This window comes from Rhinatrema bivittatum, chromosome 4 (genome assembly GCF_901001135.1).
Source record: "Rhinatrema bivittatum chromosome 4, aRhiBiv1.1, whole genome shotgun sequence".
Taxonomy (NCBI): domain Eukaryota; kingdom Metazoa; phylum Chordata; class Amphibia; order Gymnophiona; family Rhinatrematidae; genus Rhinatrema; species Rhinatrema bivittatum.
The window spans coordinates 98,909,343-98,933,032 of record NC_042618.1 but is presented as its reverse complement, the minus strand read 5'-3'; the positions used below and the strand labels follow the sequence as shown (position 1 = coordinate 98,933,032).

Here is a 23,690-nt window from a genome sequence, read left to right as displayed (position 1 = left end):
AGGACAACTCCATGGATTCAGAGGTGCTTTCCTTGGATTTTGTACTGCTCATGCACAAATCATATTTGAAAGAAGGTGCAGGAGGCAAGCGTTCCCAGGCCTAGAGTATCCAGCATCTGGCTAAACTGAAAAGTAGTCTCTCCAGGAAGTTCTGGAGGAATCCTCTGGCTGATGTGCCTTAAAAGGCAATGCGGCAAGGATTCGGAGGCAGCAGGGGACTCTGGGAGACCTGGAGAAGACCCCTCCGGTGGATAAGGGAAGTAGAGACCTTTGAAAGCGGAGGACAATCCAATGACCAAAGGAGATGACCCTAGAGTGATCAGATTGTTCAGAAGAGTGGAGTTTGCCTGCTCATCCCATATGTGTTGGAGGAACTAGGGATTAAGGTTTTTCAAGTGGTCAGATTGGAAATTGGAGATCCAGTTAAAGATGATGTTTAAGGTCATAAGAACATAAGAAATTGCCATGCTGGGTCAGACCAAGGGTCTATCAAGCCCAGCATCCTGTTTCCAACAGAGGCCAAAACCAGGCCACAAGAACCTGGCAATTACCCAAACACTAAGAAAAACCCATGTTACTGATTCAATTAATAGCAGTGGCTATTCCCTAAGTAAACTTGATTAATAGCCATTAATGGACTTCTCCTCCAAGAACTTATCCAAACCTTTTTTGAACCCAACTACACTAACTGCACTAACCACATCCTCTGGCAACAAATTCCAGAGCTTTATTGTGCGTTGAGTGAAAAAGAATTTTCTCCGATTAGTCTTAAATGTGCTACTTGTCAACTTCATGGAATGCCCCCTAGTCCTTCTATTATTCGAAAGTGTAAATAACCGAGTCACATCTACTCGTTCAAGACTTCTCATGACCTTAGACCTCTATCATATCCCCTCTCAGCCGTCTCTTCTCCAAGCTGAACAGCCCTAACCTCTTCAGCCTTTCCTTATAGGGGAGCTGTTCCATCCCCTTTATCATTTTGGTTGCCCTTCTCTGTACCTTCTCCATCGCAAGTATATCTTTTTTGAGGTGCGGCGACCAGAATTGTACACAGTATTCAAGGTGCGGTCTCACCATGGAGCGATACAGAGGCATTATGACATTTTCCGGTCTATTAACCATTCCCTTCCTTATAATTCCTAACATTCTATTTGCTTTTTTGACTGCTGCAGCACACTGAGCCGACGATTTTAAAGTATTATCCACTATGATGCCTAGATCTTTTTCCTGAGTGGTAGCTCCTAATATGGAACCTAACATCGTGTAACTACAGCAAGGGTTATTTTTCCCTATATGCAACACCTTGCACTTGTCCACATTAAATTTCATCTGCCATTTGGATGCCCAATCTTCCAGTCTTGAAAGGTCCTCCTGTAATGTATCACAGTCTGCTTGTGATTTAACTACTCTGAATAATTTTGTATCATCTGCAAATTTGATAACCTCACTCGTCGTATTCCTTTCCAGATCATTTATATATATATTGAAAAGCACCGGTCCAAGTACAGATCCCTGAGGCACTCCACTGTTTACCCTTTTCCACTGAGAAAATTGACCATTTAATCCTACTCTCTGTTTCCTGTCTTTTAACCAGTTTGTAATCCACGAAAGGACATCACCTCCTATCCCATGACTTTTTAGTTTTCGTAGAAGCCTCTCATGAGGGACTTTGTCAAACACCTTCTGAAAATCCAAATACACTACATCTACCAGTTCACCTTTATCCACATGTTTATTAACCCCTTCAAAAAAATGAAGCAGATTTGTTAGGCAAGACTTCTCTTGGGTAAATCCATGTTGACTGTGTCCCATTAAATCATGTCTTTCTATATGCTCTACGATTTTGATCTTGAGAATAGTTTCCACTATTTTTCCCAGCACTGAAGTCAGGCTCACTGGTCTATAGTTACCCGGATCGCCCCTGGAGCCTTTTTTAAATATTGGGGTTACATTGGCCACCCTCCAGTCTTCAGGTACAATGGATGATTTTAATGATAGGTTACAAATTTTAACTAATAGATCAGAAATTTCATTTTTGAGTTCCTTCAGTACCCTAGGATACCCTAGGATGCATACCATCCGTTCCAGGTGATTTGCTTCTCTTTAGTTTGTCAATCTGGCCTACTACATCTTCCAGGTTCACAGTGATTTCGTTCAGTTCGTCTGACTCATCACCCCTGAAAACCATCTCTGGAACTGGTATCTCCCCAACATCCTGATTAGTAAACACGGAGGCAAAGAATTCATTTAGTCTTTCTGCAATGGCCTTATCTTCCCTAAGAGCCCCTTGGCCTTATCTTCCCTAAGAGCCCCTTGGCCTTAAGTCTGAGGGCTGCTGTCTTTAGCACTTTTATGCAATGTGCCTGTTTGCACTGGGTACAGAAGGCTCAGGAGCAGGGCATGGTGTCCTCTACTGCTACAAAGCAGGCCACATGCTTGGAAGCTGGAGTGGCAGATGCGCGCTGTATGACTGGTTCGAACATCCGCCAGGAATATGGTTTTAGCTGTATCGACAAGAATACTCCTGTGGTTGTGAAATTGTTTGGATGTCTAGTCTAAGTCACAAGTGGGCAGCCTCCCGTTTTAAAGGGAAGCTGTTTGGAGAAGACCTAGAGCAGCTGGTGAAGTACTTAGGAAAATCTAAGGGACATAAGCTGCTAAAGGGAGGCAAGAAGAGTTTCCCAACTCTATCTAGTTTTCGAGACACAAGGAGGTATAGATTCATTAGTGATGGTTCTTACTCTCAGAGACGAGACTTAGAGTGGCAGCAGTCCTTTTAGGGACTGCGTAGGCTGCTTCAGGACAGTTCCAGTCAAGGGACCAGAGAAAGTAAGGTCACTCAATGAAACGAGGCTGGTCTACTCTTCCCTAGAAACTGTTGGCAGGAGACTTGCTCTCTTTCACGAAGAGTGGACCCAAGGTCACTACAGATCAGTGGATCCCTGAGGTGATAAGAGATAGCTAAGTGTTAGAATTTGCTCAGCCTAACCAGGAAATTTGTGGTCTCCTCTTGCAGGTCCTGCATCAAGAGGGAAACACTTAAACGACTGGCGTGCCAGGAGGCGGTAGTCTCTGTTCCCCCTGGGAGAACGAAGACAAGGAAAGTATTCAATCTACTTTGTGGTTCCAAAAAAGGAGGGCACTTTCTGTCCCATTCTGGATCTGAAAAAGATCAATGTAGTTCTTTGGGTGCTGCAGATTCAAATGGAGATGTTACATACGGCGATAGCAGTTCACAAAGGGGAGTTCCTGGCAACACTAGATTTAATAGAAACTTATCTGAATATACCCATTCATCCAGAGCATTAGAAGTTCCTGCAGTTCATGATTCTGGGAGAGCACTTCCAGTTTCGGGCACTGCCATTTAGATTGGTGACTGCGCCACAGACATTCACCAAAGTTATGGTGGTGGTAGCTGCAGCACTATGGAAGGAAGGGGTGTTAATTCGCCTTTATTTGGACAACTGTCTCATTCCAGCAAAGTCTGAGTCTAGGTATCAGTCTGTTCCGAGGATCATGCAGAGGTTGTGGACTCTGGGTTGGATCATGAATCTGGAAAAGAGCAATTTTGGTTCCTTCCCATTTGCTGGAGTACCTGGGGTGCAGTTTAGCACCAGAGTGGGGAATGTGTTCCTCACTTCAGACAGGGTAATGAAGTTGCAAACCCAGGTCTGCCAACTTTTGCATCTTTCAGTACCCAGGGTCTCGGATTATTTGCAGGTCCTGGGTTCATTGGCGTCTACACTGGATTTAGTACCATGAGCATTTGCTCACATGTGGCCTCTTCAGTTGGTGCTCTTGTCCAGTGGAGTCAGCAGTTGGAGGAATTTCAGCTTCCATTATCACTTCAGGAGAGTTCCAGGTCCAGTCTCTCGTGATGGCTTTCTCTTCCTTGTGTGGAGAGAGGAGTGGAATTGGAGGTTCTGAACTAAGTGGTAGTGACCACTGTTGCCAGCCTGAATGGTTGGGGTACCAAGGACAGATGGCTCATGATTGGTGGTTGGCGGAGGAAGCGTTATGGTCTATCAGTCATTTAGAGACTAGAGTAGTTCGCATGATGTTGCATTCCTTTCTTCTGTGATTGCAAGATCATGCGGTGCGAGTCTTGTCGGACAATGCAACGACAGTAACGTATATTAATCATCAAGGTGGAACAAAGAGTTGCATGTTGTCTCAAGAGGCCCAGGAGCTTTTGCCTTAACAGAGCATTACCTAATGGTGATGGCAGCTTCTCATGTGGCTGGAGTGGACAATGTCCAGGTGGATTATCTCAGCCGGCAGGAGTTGGATCCTGGAGAATGGAAACGGTCCACAAAGGTCATGGATCTCATAAGGGCCAGGTGGGGTTATCTCAGCTGGACTTGATGGCGATGTGTTGGAAAGCCAAAGCAAAACCGGTTCTTCAGTCGCAGAAGGGAAATCAGTTCCAAAGGTCTCGACACGCTGGTCCTTCCTTGGCCAGTGGGGATACTGCTGTATGTCTTTTTCCCTGTGGCCTATGGTAAGGAAAGTGTTGAGACATATTGAGGGTCACCTGGGGAAGGGTGATTCTGGTAGCTCTGGAGAGGCTGCCTTGGCCATGGTTTGTACATCTAGCAGTGGCTAGGTCATCTGCAGGGGCTACTTTGCCAAGAGCCAGTCTTCTTGGATTGGGAGGATCGCTTTTGTCTCACGCATGGCTTTTGAATGGGGGCATTTGCAGTTGAAAGTATACTCCCAAAGTGGTCATTACTACTTTTACTTCAAGCCAGGAGATCATTCACTTCCATAGCATATGTCAGGAGATGGAGAGTGTTTGAGACATGTCGTCTTGATAAAGGGTTGGACCCTTTGTGTACAACAGGATCTCATATTTTGGCCTTCTTACAGAGCAGTCTGGTTAAGGGCCTGGCTTATAACTCTTTGTGTTCAGGGAGCAGCCTTAGACTGTGTTCAGTGTAAGATTCATGGGGTTCTGTATCCATCATCCATTTTCTTCAAGGTGTGAAGCATTTGTGTCCTTCAGTTCGCAAGATGTGCCCTTCATGGAATCTTAATTTGGTCCTTAGAGTCCTTTTGTGAAGCTTCCTTTGAGCCCTTTAGGCAGGCAACTCTGAAGGATCTTACCCTGAAGGTAGTTTTCCTGGTGGCAATTTGCTCAGCCAGAAGGATTTCTAAACTCCAGGCCCTACCATGTACGGATCCTTTCCTTCAAATATCGAATAATGGGATGATAATGGGTCACCCGTGACCGTTGCGCCGCCAGCCAACCAACCTCCGCCACCTCCCAACCACCGAAACCGCGCCCTCACCTGCTCCAGCAGCCTATCACAGGCCACGACTGAAGTCTCCACCTCCTTCAGCCCTTTAACGTAGGACTGCAACCTCTGTGCCGGGCGTCGCACACCAAAGGAGCATGACAAAGGGGCCTGCCCCTTTGTGTGCCCCTTAGTGCGCACCAGTTCTCTGAAACTCACTCAGTGGTAATCCTTACACTTCTTGAACCTCCAATAAACTGATTTCCTACTGGCTATAGTCTCTTTCCGAGCTTTCAAACCGAAAATCTCTCACAGCTTGCTCACAAATGGGTCTCACTCACAGAGAAGAACCTACTTCACTCATTATTCTATCAGACGGAATCCCCACTCAGTTCCTCTTCACAGCACTCCAACGGACGGACTTTTCACTTATCATCCATATACAACCCAGCTACGCTAATCCACATCAAAGGAAACATGACTCAAGGCTACCCAATTCCCATCCTACACCAGTCTCCTCAGCTTTGGAAAATCAACTACGCATTACCGGACACACTCCTCCAGAACCCTCATCCCTATCATGATCTCTCCCGTTACACAATTCCTAGGTCTCGCTCTATATTCATTGACACTCTTTAATGCACAATCTCTTACCAAAAAATCTCACATCCTCAATGATCTTCTCCTTGACTCAAAACCAGACATATGTGCCATAACGGAAACCTGGCTCAAACCCACAGATATAGTCTTGATAAATCAGCTACCTACCCACCTTTACGATTTCTTCTCTCTCCCTTGACATAAAAAAAGAGGCGGAGACCTTCTCTTAGCTGCCAAAAAAGAGTTGAGGTTAACCCTACAAACAACCAAGGCTCCATCTAAACTAGAAGCAGGCCTCTTCAAATCTAACACACTACAAATCCTCCTCATACGCTCCACCAGGCCTTCTTGACTCAGATGCCTCTCCTATGGTAGAAACAATAGCAAAGCATATAAACTTTGGATTCCCCTGCGATCATCCTAGGTGATTTCAACCTGCGCATTGATTCAACCCCACACTCTTCCAACTGTGAAGCACGTCTCACCTTGCTCACAGCTATGGGTTTCAAGCAAATTATTGACAAACCCACGCATAAAGCCGGCCACACGCTAGATCTTATTTTTGTTAACTCTGGTTTCACAAATTCTACACCTCCCAATTGCATTCCAGTCCCATGGTCCGACCATTCACTGATCTCCACCACTCTCAAACTGAATGAAAGGACGTCATCTCAGCCTCTCCAAGCTACGATTCACTTCAGAAGAACGTGCACTTCAGATGTCCTCAGTGAACACCTAGCCAAAGAACTTCCTAATCTAGATATCTCAAACCGAACTCTGTCCTAACCTCATGGCATAACATCACCGAAGCGGTAGCGAATAAACTATGCCCTTTGGCAACCAAAAATATCAGTCCATCTTCAAAAAACAAACAACCCTGGTTCACCAATGAACTCCGAAAACTTAAACTAGGCCTTAGACATAAGGAAAACAAATGGTGCAAGACCCCTTGCCCCAGTACACTAATGGCCTACAAATCCTCCCTACACTTATATAGGAACACAACACTATGAACAAAAAGAGACTTTTACGCTCTCAGGATTCATGATCTCATATTTGACGCTAAGGCCCTGTTCTCTTACGTCTTGGAACTTACAAAAACCACCTTCCCATCCATCCTGGACGACCAGGCTCAATCTAAAGCCAATGATCTTGCATCCTTCTTCCAGAGCAAGATCTCCAATCTTCTAACTCGCCTACCCCCTAGCTCTACACCTCCCCCCACTGCCCTCTCCTCCCTCACAAATACGGGAGCTTCATTTGAATCATTTGAGCTGACTTCCACCAAAGAGAAACTATACTAAAGAAGATGAAACCCTCCGCTCATCCCTCTGACCAAATCCCAACGAAACTACTACTTCTGGTGCCAGATACCATCTCCAAGTTTCTGGCCGACATCATAAATTGCTCCCTGTCACAAGGAATATTCCCAGACACTCTTAAACTCGCCACCCTTAAACCCCTGCTTAAGAAACCGAACCTAGACCCTAACAATCCGAACAACTTCCACCCTATCTCCAATTTGCCTTTTGTTGCTAAAATCATGGAGAAATTAGTCAACGCTCAACTCTCACATTATCTTGAAGACCACAAAATACTCCACCCCTCCCAATACGGATTCCGCAAATCGCTAAGCACGGCAACACTCTCTCACAGACCACCTCATCATGGGCCTAGACAAAGGGCACTCCTTCCTACTAGTGCTCTTCGACATCTCGGCGGCATTCGATACGGTGAACCACACCATTCTTCTAAAACGACTAGCCGATATAGGGATAAGAGGAACAGCCCTTAGATGGTTCGAATCCTTTCTCAGTAGTAGAGGTTTTAAAGTCAAAATCAATAATAGAGTCCCCACGCATCAGTTCATCTCTTGGAGTTCCTCAGGGCTCATCGCTGTCTCCCACTCTCTTCAACATCTACCTTCTTCCCCTCTGCCAACTGCTAACAAACCTTAAGCTAAAACACTATCTGTACGCAGACGTCGTGCAAATTCTAATCCCTATAACTGAATCCCTTACTAAAACACTCAATTTCTGGGACAACTGCCTCCAGTCTATCAACCTCCTTACCAGCCTCAATTTGATACTTAATTCTGCCAAGCGGAACTGCTCCTCATTTCACCGGAAAGCAGTGATACACTTCAGCAGACCCAACCCAACACCCTAATCACTCAAGCAAGAGACCTGGGAGTGATAATCGACAATCATCTGAATTTAAAGTAGTTCGTCAATCACACCACCAAAGACTGCTTCTATAATTTACATATTCTAAAACTACTTAAACCTCTCTTACACTTCCAAAACTTCAGATCAGTTCTCCAGGCATTTCTGTTCTCCAAGGTAGACTATTGCAACTCCATTCTGCTTGGTCTTCCTGCCTCATCCACCAAACCCCTTCAGATGCTCCAAAACGCGGCCGCCAGGATCTTGACAAACACGAACAGAAGAGAGCATATCACGCCCATCCTCGGAGATTTACATTTGGCTTCCAATAAGTTTCAGAATCCTTCACAAATCCCTCATCATCCATAAAACCATCCACCAGCAGGTCCCCATCGACCTGCAATACCCTGTCAGAAGCCATACATCCGCAAGACCTTTCAGGGAAGCCTACAAAGGATCTCTACATACCCCACCCATCTGACAACCACCAGAGAACGGGCCTTTTCAACAGCGGGACCAGCCATCTGGAACGCCATCCCTCCTGATCTCAGACAGGAATCTTGTTTGTTGACATTCAATAAAAAACTCAAAACATGGCTGTTCCTTCAAGCCTTTCCCCCAACCTAGACTGCTGGCAAGCATGCCTCAGTCGCATCCTTAGTTCCATCCACCCATTACACGCGATCTCATACGATGTATTCACTTTGTTCTAGTTATTGAGTTATCTTTCCACTTTTAACTTCTTCTTCTCCCCCCTAGTTACGTCTCCCCTGTTCAATGTAACTTTCATCGCTGCATGTTTGCTTTTGCTATTATTATTGTTATCATACCCCTGTTCTATGTAAACTGATATATGATTTTTCATGAATGTCTGTTTAAAAAAAACATTAAATAAATAATATTGCATATGATGCCTTCTTTTTTTTTTTTTTTTTTTTTTTTTAAACAAAGGTTGTGTCTCTTTCACCTTAGTCACAGTGGAGCTTCACAAATTTTGGATGCAGGGATGTCTAATGCAAGGGAATTTCACTTACTGGATGCCAGGTAGACTTTTGTTGCGGTATCTCAAAGTTACTATTAGTTTTCGGAGATCTGATCACCTTTTTGTGCTATTTAGTAATCTGAAGAAAGATTGTAAGGCATCGACAGCTACCCTCACGTGATGGCTAAAAGAAGTAATGGTATCAACGTATATATGTAAAAGATAGCTGATCCCTGAAGTTCTGAAGGCACACTCTTCCGAGGTGCAGGCTGCTTCTGGGCGGAGTGTCAGTTGGTTTCTCCGCAGGAGATATGTCGGGCAGCGACATGGTCTTCACTTTACACTTTCATTAGACATTACTGATTAGACATACATGAAGTTAGCAAGTAGCACATTTAAGACTAATCAGAGAAAATTCTTTCACTCAATGCACAATAAAGCTCTGGAATTTGTTGCTAGAGGATGTGGTTAATGCAGTTAGTGTAGTTGGGTTCAAAAAAGGTTTGGATAAGTTCTTGGAGGAGAAGTCCATTAACGGCTATTAATCAAGTTTACTTAGGGAATAGCTACTGCTATTAATTGCATCAGTAGCATGGGATCTTCTTAGTGTTTGGGTAATTGCCAGGTTCTTGTGGCCTGGTTTGGCCTCTGTTGGAAACAGGATGCTGGGCTTGATGGACCCTTGGTCTGACCCAGCATGGCAATTTATTATGTTCTTATGATGATCAGGTGCCGGAGAAGGTGCAGTTTGGAGAGTGTGCTGTGAACTGGTCTTTCGGGTTCCCACCTGGTTTAGGGAAGCTTGGGTACATCCCAGGTGTCCAGACTGATCTGGGGTATGAACAGGAAAGGAAAATTGATTCTTATCTGCTAATTTTTTTGTTTTAGGAATACCACAGATCAGTCTAGAATCCCTCTCTTTTTAGTGGAAAGACCGATCTCTCTTCTTAGTGTGTATATAGTGAAGGTCTGTATTTGCTGCTGTTGGTTAGGTTTTCAATCCACGTTGATGATTAACGGCTCCAGTTGAAGGCTTCACTTTTTCCCCAGTTCTAGTTAGAAGGGGAATTAGTTTTAAGAGTTGCTTTCATCTTGGTTTTGGAACAGGTCAATACTGAGGGACTGCAGGTAGCACTAAGAACATAAGAAATTGCCATGCTGGGTCAGACCATGGGTCCATCAAGCCCAGCATCCTGTTTCCAACAGAGGCCAAACCAGGCCACAAGAACCTGGCAATTACCCAAACCTATTCCTAGCTTATGTAGCAGTGTCAGAAAAGCTTTTATTCTCTCCCTCCATCTGCTGGTAGGGATGCAAAACCCAGGCATCTAGACTGATCTGTGGTATTCCGGGAACAAAATTTAGCAGGTAAAAACGAGTTTTTCTTTCTGCCTTTCAGACACAACAAGGCAGATTATGTTCAGGTGCTGTAGCTACATCCCTATTCCCAAAGGGCTTAAGGCCATGCACATTCATACTTTGAGACCTTGCTCACTGCTCCTGCTCCCCCAGGAATTGACTATGCACAGCCTGGTTGCAGCGTGCACACTCGCATGTCCAGCTTTCAAGGTCTGCTAGAGGGACATGCCAGAAAGCTCCCAACCTCAATAAAATGTATCTGATTAGAAGAGGTTCTGTTTGTGCAGGACAGAGTTAAAATCCAATCCTATTTAAGCCAAAGATATGGGACTGTCTTCTAATTGCAGGCAAACTGAGCTATTATGGCAATCATGCACCTGGACAGAGGCGCTTCAGCGTGGCCATCATTGGGAACTGACTGTTCCACAGTGAAGTCCTTTATTGTTAAACTAATTGGCAAGGAGCCACACTGACATGAGCAAACTCCGGTAGTCCATAGTCTCATACGATGGCTGGAATGGCAGGGGGTGTTTGTTCACTTTGTATTTTATAATTGGACCAGATACTTTTGAGGGATCTTTTTGTTGTACAGTGTGACTTGCTGGAAAGAAACAGATTCTCCATCTCCTGCCCTTTGATGGCTTCCTGGGTTCTGTTCTTTCCCTGCTTCTCTTTCTTTAATGCTTGTAATTGCACTTTTTCTTTTTTTTAGATTGGCTTTCCTCCTTTACTAAGTATCGTGAGCAGAATGAGTCAGGTAAGCTTGCCAAACTTTATAATCTTTTTCCGTACAAAATCTTAATGAGCAAGATTTGAGTTACTCTCCTCTCTCTCTCTCTCTGAGTTGCTGTTCTTCTCTAGCTGGGTCTGACATGCATGGTGTATCTTTCTGGTCTGATAAACTTTTATGCTGTTAGAGACTTTCTATATAAATTTATACTGCCTTCATATTTCTAGTAAGGGTTCAGCAGCTGGACATTTTCTCTGCTAGTGTTAATCTTTGGGATTAAACCTGGACTTTGAGGTGTCGGGACAGAGCCATAGCGTGCCTATGGCCAATATGACCATGGCCATAGGTGCTGCTACCAAAAAGCGCCATAGAGCTGCCATGTACCAACAAGAACAGTGTGGCCAGCAGATCCTCAGCAAGAGAAAAAGCAGCACGGCTCCACTGACCAGGAGTTAAATTTTTGGTGTTTAGAAAACCTGAGTAAAACTTGTGCACCTCTCTGCATTGGGGGAGTTAATAGCGAATGCCTTGATTAATACGGAGGAGTGCTGATCTCTGCACACATTTTTACTCAGATTTGTGCACATTTATTTTGTGGATAAAACTCTTTGCTATGTCAGGAATAAAGTTCTGCACATATGAAAATGTGCACAGAACCACATGCTCACAAGGCACACGTTTCACAGGGGCCTGAGTTAGGTCCCGCCATTCGAAAGTTATAAGTGGGGAGGCAGGAGACACATGCACATCCAGCAGTATGATCCCATAAGCTCCTTTTCCTACCAAACAGGTCGATACAGTAAGGTCGAGGTAGAAACAGTGAGGTAGTGTCAGGCGCACCCTTCCTCCCCGCACGCACAGTTCTCTTCACTAACTCCCCGATACTCTCCTCTAATCGCATGCAAATGCATGCCGCGGCTTTAAAGCGGTAGGGAAGGGTTATGCCCGCGTAACCCATTTTACTGTATAGGCGCTTAATACAGCGCCTATACAGTAACCTGGGTGCGCTGGTACCTGTCATTTCAAATGACATTTGAAATGACAGGCACCAGGAAGTGTAAAAATCAAAATTTTTAAATACCTCTCGGAGGGCCGCGTGGGTCCAGGCGGCCGGCGGGATCCGGGGGGCCGGTGGTCGCGTGTTAAATCTAGGCCGCGGGCGGGTGGGCGCCTGTTCCGGGCGGCGGGGGGGGGGGGGGGCGGGTGGACGCGCGTTAGTTTCAGACTGCCTTGAGTGCCGAATCGCAGGGGTCGCACAGGCGCGCATTCATTCATTCACTGCCGGTGGGGGCTGCCGAGGCAGCCCCCACCGGCAGTGAATGAATTCATCCAGGCGGAGGAGCCGGCTGCTTTCGCCACCAGCTCCTCCGCCTGGATGAATGAATGCGCGCCTGTGCGACCCCTGCGATTCGGCGCTCAAGGCAGTCACATGCCGTGACGTCACGCCATGAGCGCCGAATCGCAGGGGTCGCACAGGCGCGCATTCATTCAGTGCCGGTGGGGGCTGCCAGAGGCAGCCCCCACCGGCACTGAATGAATGCGAGCCTGTGCGGACCCGGCCTAGATTTAACACGCGACCACCCGCCGGCCGTCTCGAACTAACGCGTGTCCCCCCGCCGCCGCCGCCTGGAACAGGCGCCCACCCGCCCGCGGCCTAGATTTAACACGCGACCACCCGGCTCCCGCCGGTCGCCTGGACCCACGCGGCCCTCCGACAGGTATTTAAAAATTTTTATTTTTTCTTCTGACAGGTTTTATGTGTCCCACATCATTACATTTTCTCGATCATCTCTGTATGGCTTTTTTCTTAAATTGTGTTTTATTGTTTTTGAGTATCTTAAGCGGTGTCGATGGATTTGTTACTAGACTCACAGTCCTAACTCCTACTAGGGGGAGGCGGTAAACTAACACGTTACGGCCGCGGCAAAACAGTGCGTTACTAATGAGAGAACCTGAGTGCCCGTTACGGTATCGGAGGGGAATAGCTAATTCCTTCATTATACAGCTAATTCGTTCATTTACGTGCGGGAAGGGTTACGCGTCTGTTTTAAGAAGCGCTACGGACGCGCGAAACTGGAGACTGTATCGCTGGTTTGCCTTACGCATCCGAATTGTGCGCAGCGAGCTCGTTAGACGAGAAATCTTCAACTGAACTTTACTGTATCGAGCTGAAAGTCAGGCTAATGTACACTGTGATAGGATCCGTAGCCTAGCCAAGCCATACTGTTCAGGTGATCAATTTTGTCTTCTTTTGACAGGCAGCAGTCACAAGCGTCTTGGAATATTTAATGAACTGGTTTGAAGACCGGGATTTTACTCCAGAGCTGGTATATTTTATTTGACTTATCAGCTTTTCCAAACATCTGACTCCAATGAGAGAACTTTTTGATTCTGTTTCACTTTTCTTATTTTTCGATTTTCTAAATAATAAAAATCTTTTGTTTATCATCTTAAGATATGCACATGAACAATACAAGTTGCTTTTTCTTTTTTGGTTTGTTTAAACCTGTTCATGCCAAAAGTTAACTGGATAAACTCTTTGAATATTGACCTCATTTGTGCATATGATGTAAGCTTAATGCTCTCCTCTATTTACACTGAACTCACTGGAATAACTTTTGTTGTATCAATAAGGAGGGACAGTTTTGGCCTACTTCTGCGGCTATACATTTTTATATTGTCGGTAAAACATACAGTAGATATTTATTACTGTAGTTCTGATAGCTAATTATCCTAAACACTTGATTGACAGATTGCTTTGTAATTATATCACTTTCAGAAAAAAATTAAAAACTTGGCTGTTCGCCCAAGCATACCCTTGAAGAAGCCTCAAGGTCACCCACACAGTCTCATACCCCTCGGTTGCATCCCTTCCCGCAACTCAAAGGAACGGCTTGCTCGCCTTATTGCACTTTGATAAAACGTGCTTAATCGTATACACAATGTAAATTCGTATATAATTCAAATGCTGCACTTTGTATATAATTCCTACCTTGTAAGCACTTTCTCCTGCTTATATGCCCTCTTCTCTCCAGTTAGAAATTGTTTATCCTATCCTTTTGCTAACAAGCCTAGTTCCACTTCCCTGTTATAATGTAACTTTTTGCTTTCATTGTTAATTGGTTCCCCCTAGTTTATTGTAAACCAGTACGATAAGACCTGGTCTTGAGCATCGGTATATTAAAAGAATTTAAATAAATAAATATATGCAGAAATGCAGTTAAAGATGTTAAAGATTTTGTTCAATTTCAGGGCCGTTGGCTTTATGCTTTGCTAGCTTGCCTGGAGAAACCTCTTCTACCTGAAGCTCATTCCCTAATTCGGCAGCTTGCCAGAAGATGCTCTGAAGTTCGAGCCACAGCGGTAAGTTACAGCCAGGAACATAGAAAATATTTGTATTAATCTGTGCAGGCAGGATAGAGCATGATAAATTGCCATGCTGGGTCAGCCCAAGGGTCCATCAAGCTCAGCTTCCTGTTTTCAACAGTGGCCAAATCAGGCTACAAGTACCTGGCAAGTACCCAAACACTAAGTAGATCCCATGCTACTGATGCCAGTAATAGCAGTGGCTATTCCCTAAGTCAACTTGATTAATAGCAGTTAATGGACATCTCCAAGAACTTATCCAAACCTTTTTTAAACCCAGCTACACTAACTGCACTAACCACATCCTCTGGAAACAAGTTCCAGAGCTTAATTGTGCATTGAGTGAAAAAGACTTTTCTCTGATTAGTTTTAAATGTGCTACTAGCTAACTTTATGGAATGCCTCCTAGTCCTATTATCCGAAAGAGTAAATAACCGATTCACATGTACCCGTTTGATACCTCTAATGATTTTAAAGACCTCTATCATATCCCACCTCAGCCGTCTCTTCTTCAAGCTGAAAAACCCTAACCAGGCTGGTGTACAGAGCTGTGAACCTGGAGATTTCTCAGTACCACATCCACCATGGGCTGACATGTTAATTCATGTGGTTCTAATGTGCTCAAATTTTGTAATGTACACTGGCACCATATAAACAATTTACCTACATGTAAATACACTCCTCTTACAAAACAAATCTGTTCTTTGGATTCATTTCACTAGTATGCAATCACATTTGTTGATCTTAAAAAAAAATAAAATAAAATAAAAAAACCCCAAATGTTATAAATTCACTTTTTTTTTTTTTTTTCACTTTTTAGGTGAAGAGGGAAGATGAGAGAGTGTCTGCTCTGAATTTAATGATCTGTTTGGTTGGCAGGTACTGTGAGTTCCATTGCCCCTTCAGCCAGGGATGAGCACATCAGTCTCTGTTTCAAAATGCTGCTGCACAGGGACACAATAATAATTTTTTATTTATAGTTTGCTTTTTCTGTGACTTCAAAGCAGATGACATTCAGGTGCTGTAGGCATTTTCCTATCCTCCAAAGGGTTTATAATCTAAGGGATTATTTACTGAAATTTTTCTCATTTTATGTCTGTGAGACAATGCTTTGTAAATAGAGCCCTAAGTTTGTACCTGAGGCAATATAGAGTGAAAAGAATGCCCAAGGTCATAAGGAATATAAATTGAGATTTGAACCCTGGCTTCCCTGGTGAGTGAAGGTAGAAACACCAGGTTCTGTTCTGCTTGTGTGCTGCCAGTTTGTATGTTCAGTTCCTCTGCATTCAGGCAGGCCAGTCCCTCCAGTAAGGTATCCACCTCTGCCAGCAGAAGGAGACTAAGTAAGAAGCTGACGTCACGGATATATAGTCCTGACCCCATTATCAGCCCACCAATGTTCTCCATCTCCAGTAGATGGTGGACATGCATTTCCCTACTGGGGATTGCCTGAAAAAAAAATAGAAGAAAACAAAAGAACGACAAGATGATTATATAGTACCGCTTGCCTTCTGAAGTGATACCATTGGGTCCCTTCCACAGTTGAGAGCCTTCAGTCCAATAGCCTTTTTCTGGCATGGTCTTAAAAATAAATAAATAAATTAGCTCTTGCAGGCCGAGAGGCTTGGCAGTGAAACCTTTCATCCTGTCTTCCTGAGTCAAGAACCAGTTTCTGTTCTCAGCCAGGGAGGGCTGAGCTCAGGTAAAAGTTTTTATTTAAAAAAAAAAAAGGGGGGGGGGGGGGCACTAGCACCGCGGAGTAAAATGGCCACTTAGAACCAGAGCTCCCTGCCTTCTTGGGCCATAAACAGCAATTCTCGAGTTTTAATTTCAGAGATCATCTCAAAATAAGGTGCCCAGGCAGCCGACCACTACAGATGGCTCAGCGGAAAAAAGGAGTTGACTTTCGTCATTTTTCCTATTCATAAAATGAGTTGGAAGAAACGGGGTCGCCCGACCGCGGAGAGCCTGCCAGCCATGACGTGTCGGAGGAGGAGGGGGAGGGCGGCTTCAGCCTTGCCACGGCGGCACTAACAGACACCCCGACCAGAGACTAGTTTAGTAAATGGTTTGAGGACTTGAGAAAAGGCATGAAGGAAAATAAAAAATAACTGCTAGAGGTCTCTAGGACCTGAGATCCAAGATGGCCGCACGTATTGAGACCTGAGCGGAGGGTTTGTCTAGCTGTGTTTTTTTTCCCGCTGAAACAAATGCCTGCTAAGAGGAAAGGTAAAGTTCGGACTTACCCAGCCGAACTTAAGCCTTCCATGACTATTCAGACGGAAATCACCCGCTTTGTGAGTCCTGCAGTCTCTCAGAGAACCGAGGAAACTGGTGTGCAGGGCAGCGTGGAACAGCTGCTCGAGCCGGCAGAGGAGGTGTCTCTAAGCCCGGAGCAGAGGGAGCCACCAACGCAGCGCAGAGTGGAGGAGGCGAGGGGCGGAGTTCTGGAGGCTTGTGCTTCTGACCCGATTCCAGACCCTACTTCACCGAGTTCCGAAGGGATAATACCGGGATTTCAAACATCAAGCCCGGTGGAACATCGAAGTGCCGGTGGGCAGACTGAAACCAGTGAAAATCTGGGAGAAGGTACGTCCTCGGGAAACCTCATGAAAAAAGATCTAATCATTATCCCCTCGAGGCCTGCTCAAGTGACTCTAGACTCCCTATGGGAGTTTATGGCCGGCATGGCTTCAGCAATAAACACCATGAATGAAAAACTGGAACACACCAGTTCACAACACGCTCAAAAATCCATTGATGTGCAAACAAAACTAGACGGTTTAAGGGAGAAAGTCAGCGGACTGGAAGAAGAAAATAAGCAATTTCAATTATATAAAAATGCAGCAATAAAAGACAGTCAATCGCTCTCTAGACGTATGGAGTTTATTGAGAACAAATCTCGATATTTGAATCTTCGTATCATCAATTTTCCCAAAGTGGTGGGAGAAATCCCATACACCACTTTGAAGAGATTCTTTATTGAAAGTTTGGAATTGACTGAGTTAAATATGCCTTCCATTAATTCCTGCTTCTTTCTCCCCTTGTCGACGCGCCCAGGGAATCCTGAAAATGTTCCCTTTGCAGGGAACCTAACAGGATTTTTAGAGGACTCGACATTAGATGTTATAAATAGAGGGACGCTTTTGGTGTCCTTTATAACTGTTAAAGATATCCGCCTAGTAATGAAAGCATATTTTAGAAAATATCCGCTGAATTTTCATGAGGCAGCTGTAAAAATATTTCCTGACCTTGCACCAGCTACCCAAGCCAGGCGTCGGGGGTTTTTATCCCTCAGACAAGAGGCTAGGAGGCTGGGATATATTGTAAAAATACAGTTTCCTTGTAAATGCTTTCTCATGAAAGATAATGAGCGATTTGTGTTTTTCATTCCTAAACAACTACAGGAGTTTATTGAAGCCAGGAAAATTAACATCATAACCTAAATATAGATTTTGACTGTAGTTTACGTGCAACCAGCAAAGTTAGTTTGTTAATTACCTTATATGTTCCTTAAATGGTTTCTGGATCAAAAATTATTTTCTGCTGGGAGTGAAACTAGAATTATATGAATAATGGTTAAAGAATTATATGAATCCTTTGCATACTAAGATTGTGTTTAAAAAGATATGAATATAAATTTATTGTTTTCTCTTCTTATTTGAAGTGGCAAAGGAATCTGTATTTGTTTTCTGTAATGAAAGTATTCACGGTGTTTCTAATAAGCAAATGTTTTTGTTTTGTTTAAGTTTAAAATGCAATAAATAAAGAATTAAAAAAAAAAAAAAAATAACTGCTAGAGATGATGGGCGATCTGAGGGAGGAGATTGCTGAGATCAGGCGCCGGGTTGATAATTGTGACGTTCGTCTCCAGGCGCAAGCGATTAAACTGGAAGCTTTACAAACCCAGTGCCAGCAGATGACCCAAGACTTGGCTGAACTCCAAATAAAATTGGAAGACTTGGAAAATAGGAGCTGGCAAAATAATTTGCATTTCCGCGGCGTCCCCGAGACACATGAATACGCGGACTATGTGGAGACAGTCCAAAAAATATGCCAATTCTTTCTGCAACAGGATCCGGATTCCAACATGAGTGCCTCGGAGATAACCATAGAGCGGACCCATAGATCTTTAGGGCCGAAGGTGGGAAACAAGTTGTTGGATATAATCGCATGCTTTACTAGATACCCCCTGAAAGAGAAAGTGAGCATGGCGGCCAAAAAACAGACTTGGGAATGGCAATCCCACAGCATCGCTATATTTGCAGATCTTTCTCCCACAACACTTAAAAAAAATGGATGGAATTCCGAGAAATCACCACGGTGCTAAGGCGTGAGGGACTGCGGTACAGATGGCTATTTCCATTTGGACTGTCAGGAGTGGATGGTGCAAGGTTGCTGGAATGCCGAAGAGTGGCAGTGGAGCATCAAGTGACTGGAAGCTTGGGTGGTTTGTCTAGCATGGTTGCAGTTCACTACACATTTAGAGGCTTGGGCGATCTGGATAATGTCAGACAATGTGACGACAGTGGCCTACATCAATCAGGGCAGAACCAAGAGTCAACAGGTGTTGGGGGAGATAGATGTGCTTATGGTATGGGCAGAGCAACATCTGCTAGGCATGTCCTCCTCTCACATTGCCAGAAAGGACAATGTCCGATCCGACTTTCTCAGCAGGAGGAATTTGAACTCAGGAGAGTGGGAGCTAGCAGATGAAGCCTTTTCAGCTCATTGTGGAGTGCTAAGGGCCACCTGTACCTAGACTTGCTGGTGACCTTGGACAGTGAGAAAGTTCCGTGGTTTTCAGTCCCAGACAGGACATGAAAGCGCTGGGCATCTATGCTCGTTCAGATTTGGCCGAGGGGCAGCCTGCTGTATGCCTTCCTGTCCTGACCTCTGATAGGCATGATCGTTCGGAAGATTCTAAGTCTAAGTCGACACCATCCTTTTGGTGACTCTGGATTGGCCCCAGAGGCCCTGGTATGCTGATCTACAGAGACTGCTGATGGGCATTCCCCTCAGGCTACCACCTCAGAAGGATCTGTTGCGGCAGGGACCCATTCTGCATGACAATCCTGGTCGATTTTGTCTTATGGTTTGGCCTTTGAGAGGGCTAGGTTGTTGAAGCGTAGTTATTTGCCTGCTGTGATTTCCACTTTGCTTCAGGCCAAGAAATTTTCTCTGTCTCTGGCCTGTTAGAGTTTGGAGAGTTTTCAGGACCTGGTGTACTGAGTGAGGTTCTCAGCCTCTCAAGGTGGATATTCCCTTAATTTTTGAGTTCTTGCAGTATGGATTGCATAAAGTACTGGCCCTTATAACACCTTGAAGGTTCAAATGGCAGCCTTCGCTTGTTTATAGGGGGTGAGTCAATGATGAGACTTTGTCTTCCAATCCCAATGTGTCCCAGTTCTTGAAGCGAGTTAAGCATTTTCTTCCTCCCTTTGCTGCTTCCGGTGCCTCTGTGGGACCTTAATCTGGTCCCGGAATTCTTGGCAGGTCTGACCTTTCAGCCCCTGCAAGGTCTTTCCTTGCGTCTGCTTACATCGAAGAGAGGTTTTTTTCTGGTGGCAATCTTTTCTGCACATAAGGTTTCCAAACTGCAGTCCCTTTCTTGCCGTGCGCCTTTTCTGCTTGAGTCTCCGGGAGTGGTACAGCTTTGGATGTGCCCTCATTTTTTGCCAAAAGTGGTTTTAGAGTTTCATTTGACTCATCCATTTCCCTGCCTACCTTAGACAGGGACAGATAAAAGTAAGTATTGTCTTTTGCATACCTTGAAGGTCAAGAGACATTTGCTGCAGTACTTGAAAAGTTTCTAAATCTGTTCGGAAGTCTGATCCCCTGCTTGTGCTCCGGCAATGTGGGCAACTACAGCCTATTGGGTTAAAGAGGTCATTACGGCCACCTATGTGGCTGCAGAGATTCCTTGCCGAAGCATATCAGACTGCATTCCATGAGGGCTCAGGCGGTATCATGGGTGGAACTTTGTCACCTGTTGATTTGCTGCAGCGATGTGGTCATCATTGCACACCTTGTCCAAGCATTACCACTTGAATGTTTGGGCTCAGGAGGACGCTGTGTTCGCATGGGCAGTGATGACTGGACCGCGGGCAGCCTCCCACCCTGTTCAGGAGTAGCTTTGGTACATCCCATTGGTGGGGATTGGCCTGCCTAAATGCAGAGGAAGGAGAAATTACTACTTTCCAGATAAGTTCCTTTCCTCTAATAAGGGCAGGCCGATCCCCAACCTGCCCTCTTCTGCTGCATTTTTACCTTTGGTTTGCCTTTCAGTGCAGACATTGCAGAGTGTTCCTGCTATTTGTTTGAAGACTGGTAAGTGGCTTAACCAGCCCCTCAGTTTAGCGAATAAGTGTATTCGTTTGGCTGAGCTCAGTTTTCCCTATTGGTTGGAAGCACGAGTGGTTGATTTTGTTAATCATTTTCTAATTTAATTAGTTTATCCACAGGGGGGATACTGGTGGGCTGATGTTGGGGCAGGACTATATATCCATGATGTTAGCTTCATACTCCATCTGCTGGCAGAGGTGCATAACCCACTGGTGGGGATTGGCCTGCTCTCATCAGAGGAAAGGAAATTAACAGGTAAGTAGTATATCTCTTTATGGAACTAGAAGGGGATTCAGTTTGGTTAGGTGTGTTTGCATGATGAAAATGTTTCTATGCTTTAACAACCTGCAATGTGGGAACTAATATTTGTATACAAGGTGCACAAGTTTATCTTGGGCTCCAGCCAGCCATTTTGTTCTTTAATGTACATGGTGACAGGTAAGGACCATTTAGCCCACTCATTCTGCTCAGTTACTACTACCTATGCTGCTGCAGCTGAGGATACCTCCCAACTGTCAGACATACAAGTTTGACTGTCTGAAGGTATTATTCTTTTTCCTTAGCTGGGAGGTGAAACAAGGCTTCCAGACATTTAAGAATGTCTGGGAGCCTTGCCTCCGTTTCAAGTTGGTTGAACTTACCTTCTCTTTCTGGGAGTTTGATGCAGCCGTACTGCCATTCTTTGCATGTTGGTTTTGTCTTCCCTATTTAGCCTTCTGCAGTCCCAAGTGTTTTGACTATAGAAGTTTCCAAAACTAGTCAACCCCATTTCTTTTTTTCTACTGCTTCCTAACCTTCCCTTACTCTTCAAAATATAGTGCAAAATATCCCCAAACTCATCTTCCCCAAGAAAAGTTTGAAGTTGCTTGTCATCCATATTTATTTTTTTCTTTTTTTTTAATAGGTATTTTGAGCAGCGGGATTTGGCTGATGAATCGTCTTGATACATTCACATAATAGTAATGATTTCATGGACGTCACTGGTCATTTTCAAATGCAGTATCAGTGTTTTTACCCAGAGACCAACAATGCTTCGGGTCAAGGTTGCCCAGGCACTGCCCTACTCAGCTATGCTTTCCCCACACTGCACATCCATTCTGAAGGATTGGGGACCAGCTAAAGCTGTTCAGTGATTTTTTTTTTTTTTTTTTTTTAATATAAAGTAAATTCATCTTCATTTTAGCTTTCCAACTTAACTGATGCTCACAGAGACTGACTAACATGATGTTACTGAACTTATTTCTTTCTGATTGTGTGAAAACATTTGGAAGCTGTTCAAGTGCCTTTAAGTTGTTAAAAGCTGTTCTTTCTTCAGTAACTTCAGCAATAGAACCAGTATCAGCAAAATGGTGCGTCATATCCAGTTCATACCGTTAGATGGGCCATGAGAGGACCTTATACCAATTCAGATAGTAAACATCATGGTTTTTTGCATTGATTTTTTTTGTAAATAAATTTTTTTAAAATTGGAATGTTAAAATGTTTCGCTTGAACCTTGTCTTCATTAGTACATTTGAATCAATGTATATTTGTTGCCATTGAGGAGAAATATCTGCAAAATCATTTCTTCCAGTTTCTCCTGGGACATTTAGAGCTCCATCGAAAGGAGTGAAGGTCATTCAGTGTGAAAGTGTTTTTACCAGACAAGCAAAATGGGAGAAAACTGAACGCTTGGCAACATGAAACATCCTGGAATATGCCAAAGAATAAAAGCATATAAGATCTGGCTGCAGTAAAAGCCATCATGGAATGGAATGACTGGTTAAATGAATTCTACCTTGCATGAAACTAAAATATTGTGCATGGGGCCTGTTAAATGACAGATGAGTGAATAAACTTCCATTGCATCGTGTAGAAAATGGAGCAGGTGTATTAAACAAACCAGCAGGAAACCTTTCTAACCAAACAGTTGTTAAAGGCTCAACGTAGTTGCATTTTTATGTGCAATAAAGTTATATTGCTCCTTTGCACATGGTTTTCATGGCCAGTGATGTCAATAATTAAAAGTTCCTACTATTTCAGTTTTTCATAAAGCTACATTTCAACATAAATATGCTTCCATGGATTATAGAAACATAGAAACATAGAAACATAGAAATGACGGCAGAAGAAGACCAAACGGCCCATCCAGTCTGCCCAGCAAGCTTCACACATTTTTTCTCTCATACTTATCTGTTTCTTTTAGCTCTTGGTTCTATTTCCCTTCCTCCCCCACCATTAATATAGAGAGCAGTGATGGAGCTGCATCCAAGTGAAATATCAAGCTTGATTAGTTAGGGGGTAGTAGGGGTAGTAACCGCCGCAATAAGCAAGCTACACCCATGCTTATTTGTTTTAACCCAGACTATGTTATACAGCCCTTATTGGTTGTTTTTCTTCTCCCCTGCCGTTGAAGCAGAGAGCTATGCTGGATATGCATCTAAAGTGAAGTATCAGGCACATTTGGTTTGGGGTAGTAACCGCCGTAACAAGCCAGCTACTCCCCGCTTTGTGAGTGTGAATCCTTTTTTCTTCTCCCCTGCCGTTGAAGCTATGCTGGGTATGCGTGAAGTATCAGTTTTTCTTTTCCCCTGCCGTTGGAGCAGAGAGCTATGCTGGATGTGCATCGAAAGTGAAGTATCAGGCACATTTGGTTTGGGGTAGTAACCGCCGTAACAAGCCAGCTACTCCCAGCTTTGTGAGTGCAAATCCTTTTTTCCACATTTCCTCTTGCTGTTGAAGCTTAGAGTGATGTTGGAGTCACAGTAACCATGTGTATGTTTATTGAATAAGGGTATTGTGTCCAGGCAGTAGCCATCATTCTGGCGAGTCACCCACTCTTCATTGGCGGCCTCTTGACTTTATGGATCCACAGTGTTTATCCCACGCACCTTTGAAGTCCTTCACAGTTCTGGTCTTCACCACTT

At 44.3% G+C, this 23,690-nt stretch overlaps 1 protein-coding gene across 1 annotated transcript in view; it reads left to right on the top strand.

Annotated features, from left to right (window-relative positions):
• The window catches only part of GEMIN2 (gem nuclear organelle associated protein 2), a 67,568-nt gene extending 44,814 nt beyond the window's left edge, over positions 1–22,754 (top strand). The window contains exons 6-10 of the mRNA XM_029598497.1: positions 11,056–11,100; positions 13,332–13,400; positions 14,326–14,436; positions 15,260–15,318; positions 21,689–22,754. Of these exons, the coding sequence (XP_029454357.1) occupies positions 11,056–11,100; positions 13,332–13,400; positions 14,326–14,436; positions 15,260–15,318; positions 21,689–21,728 (324 nt within the window). The 3' untranslated portion in view covers positions 21,729–22,754. The remainder of the gene's footprint in view (positions 1–11,055; positions 11,101–13,331; positions 13,401–14,325; positions 14,437–15,259; positions 15,319–21,688) is intronic.
• The last annotated feature ends 936 nt before the right edge of the window (positions 22,755–23,690 follow it).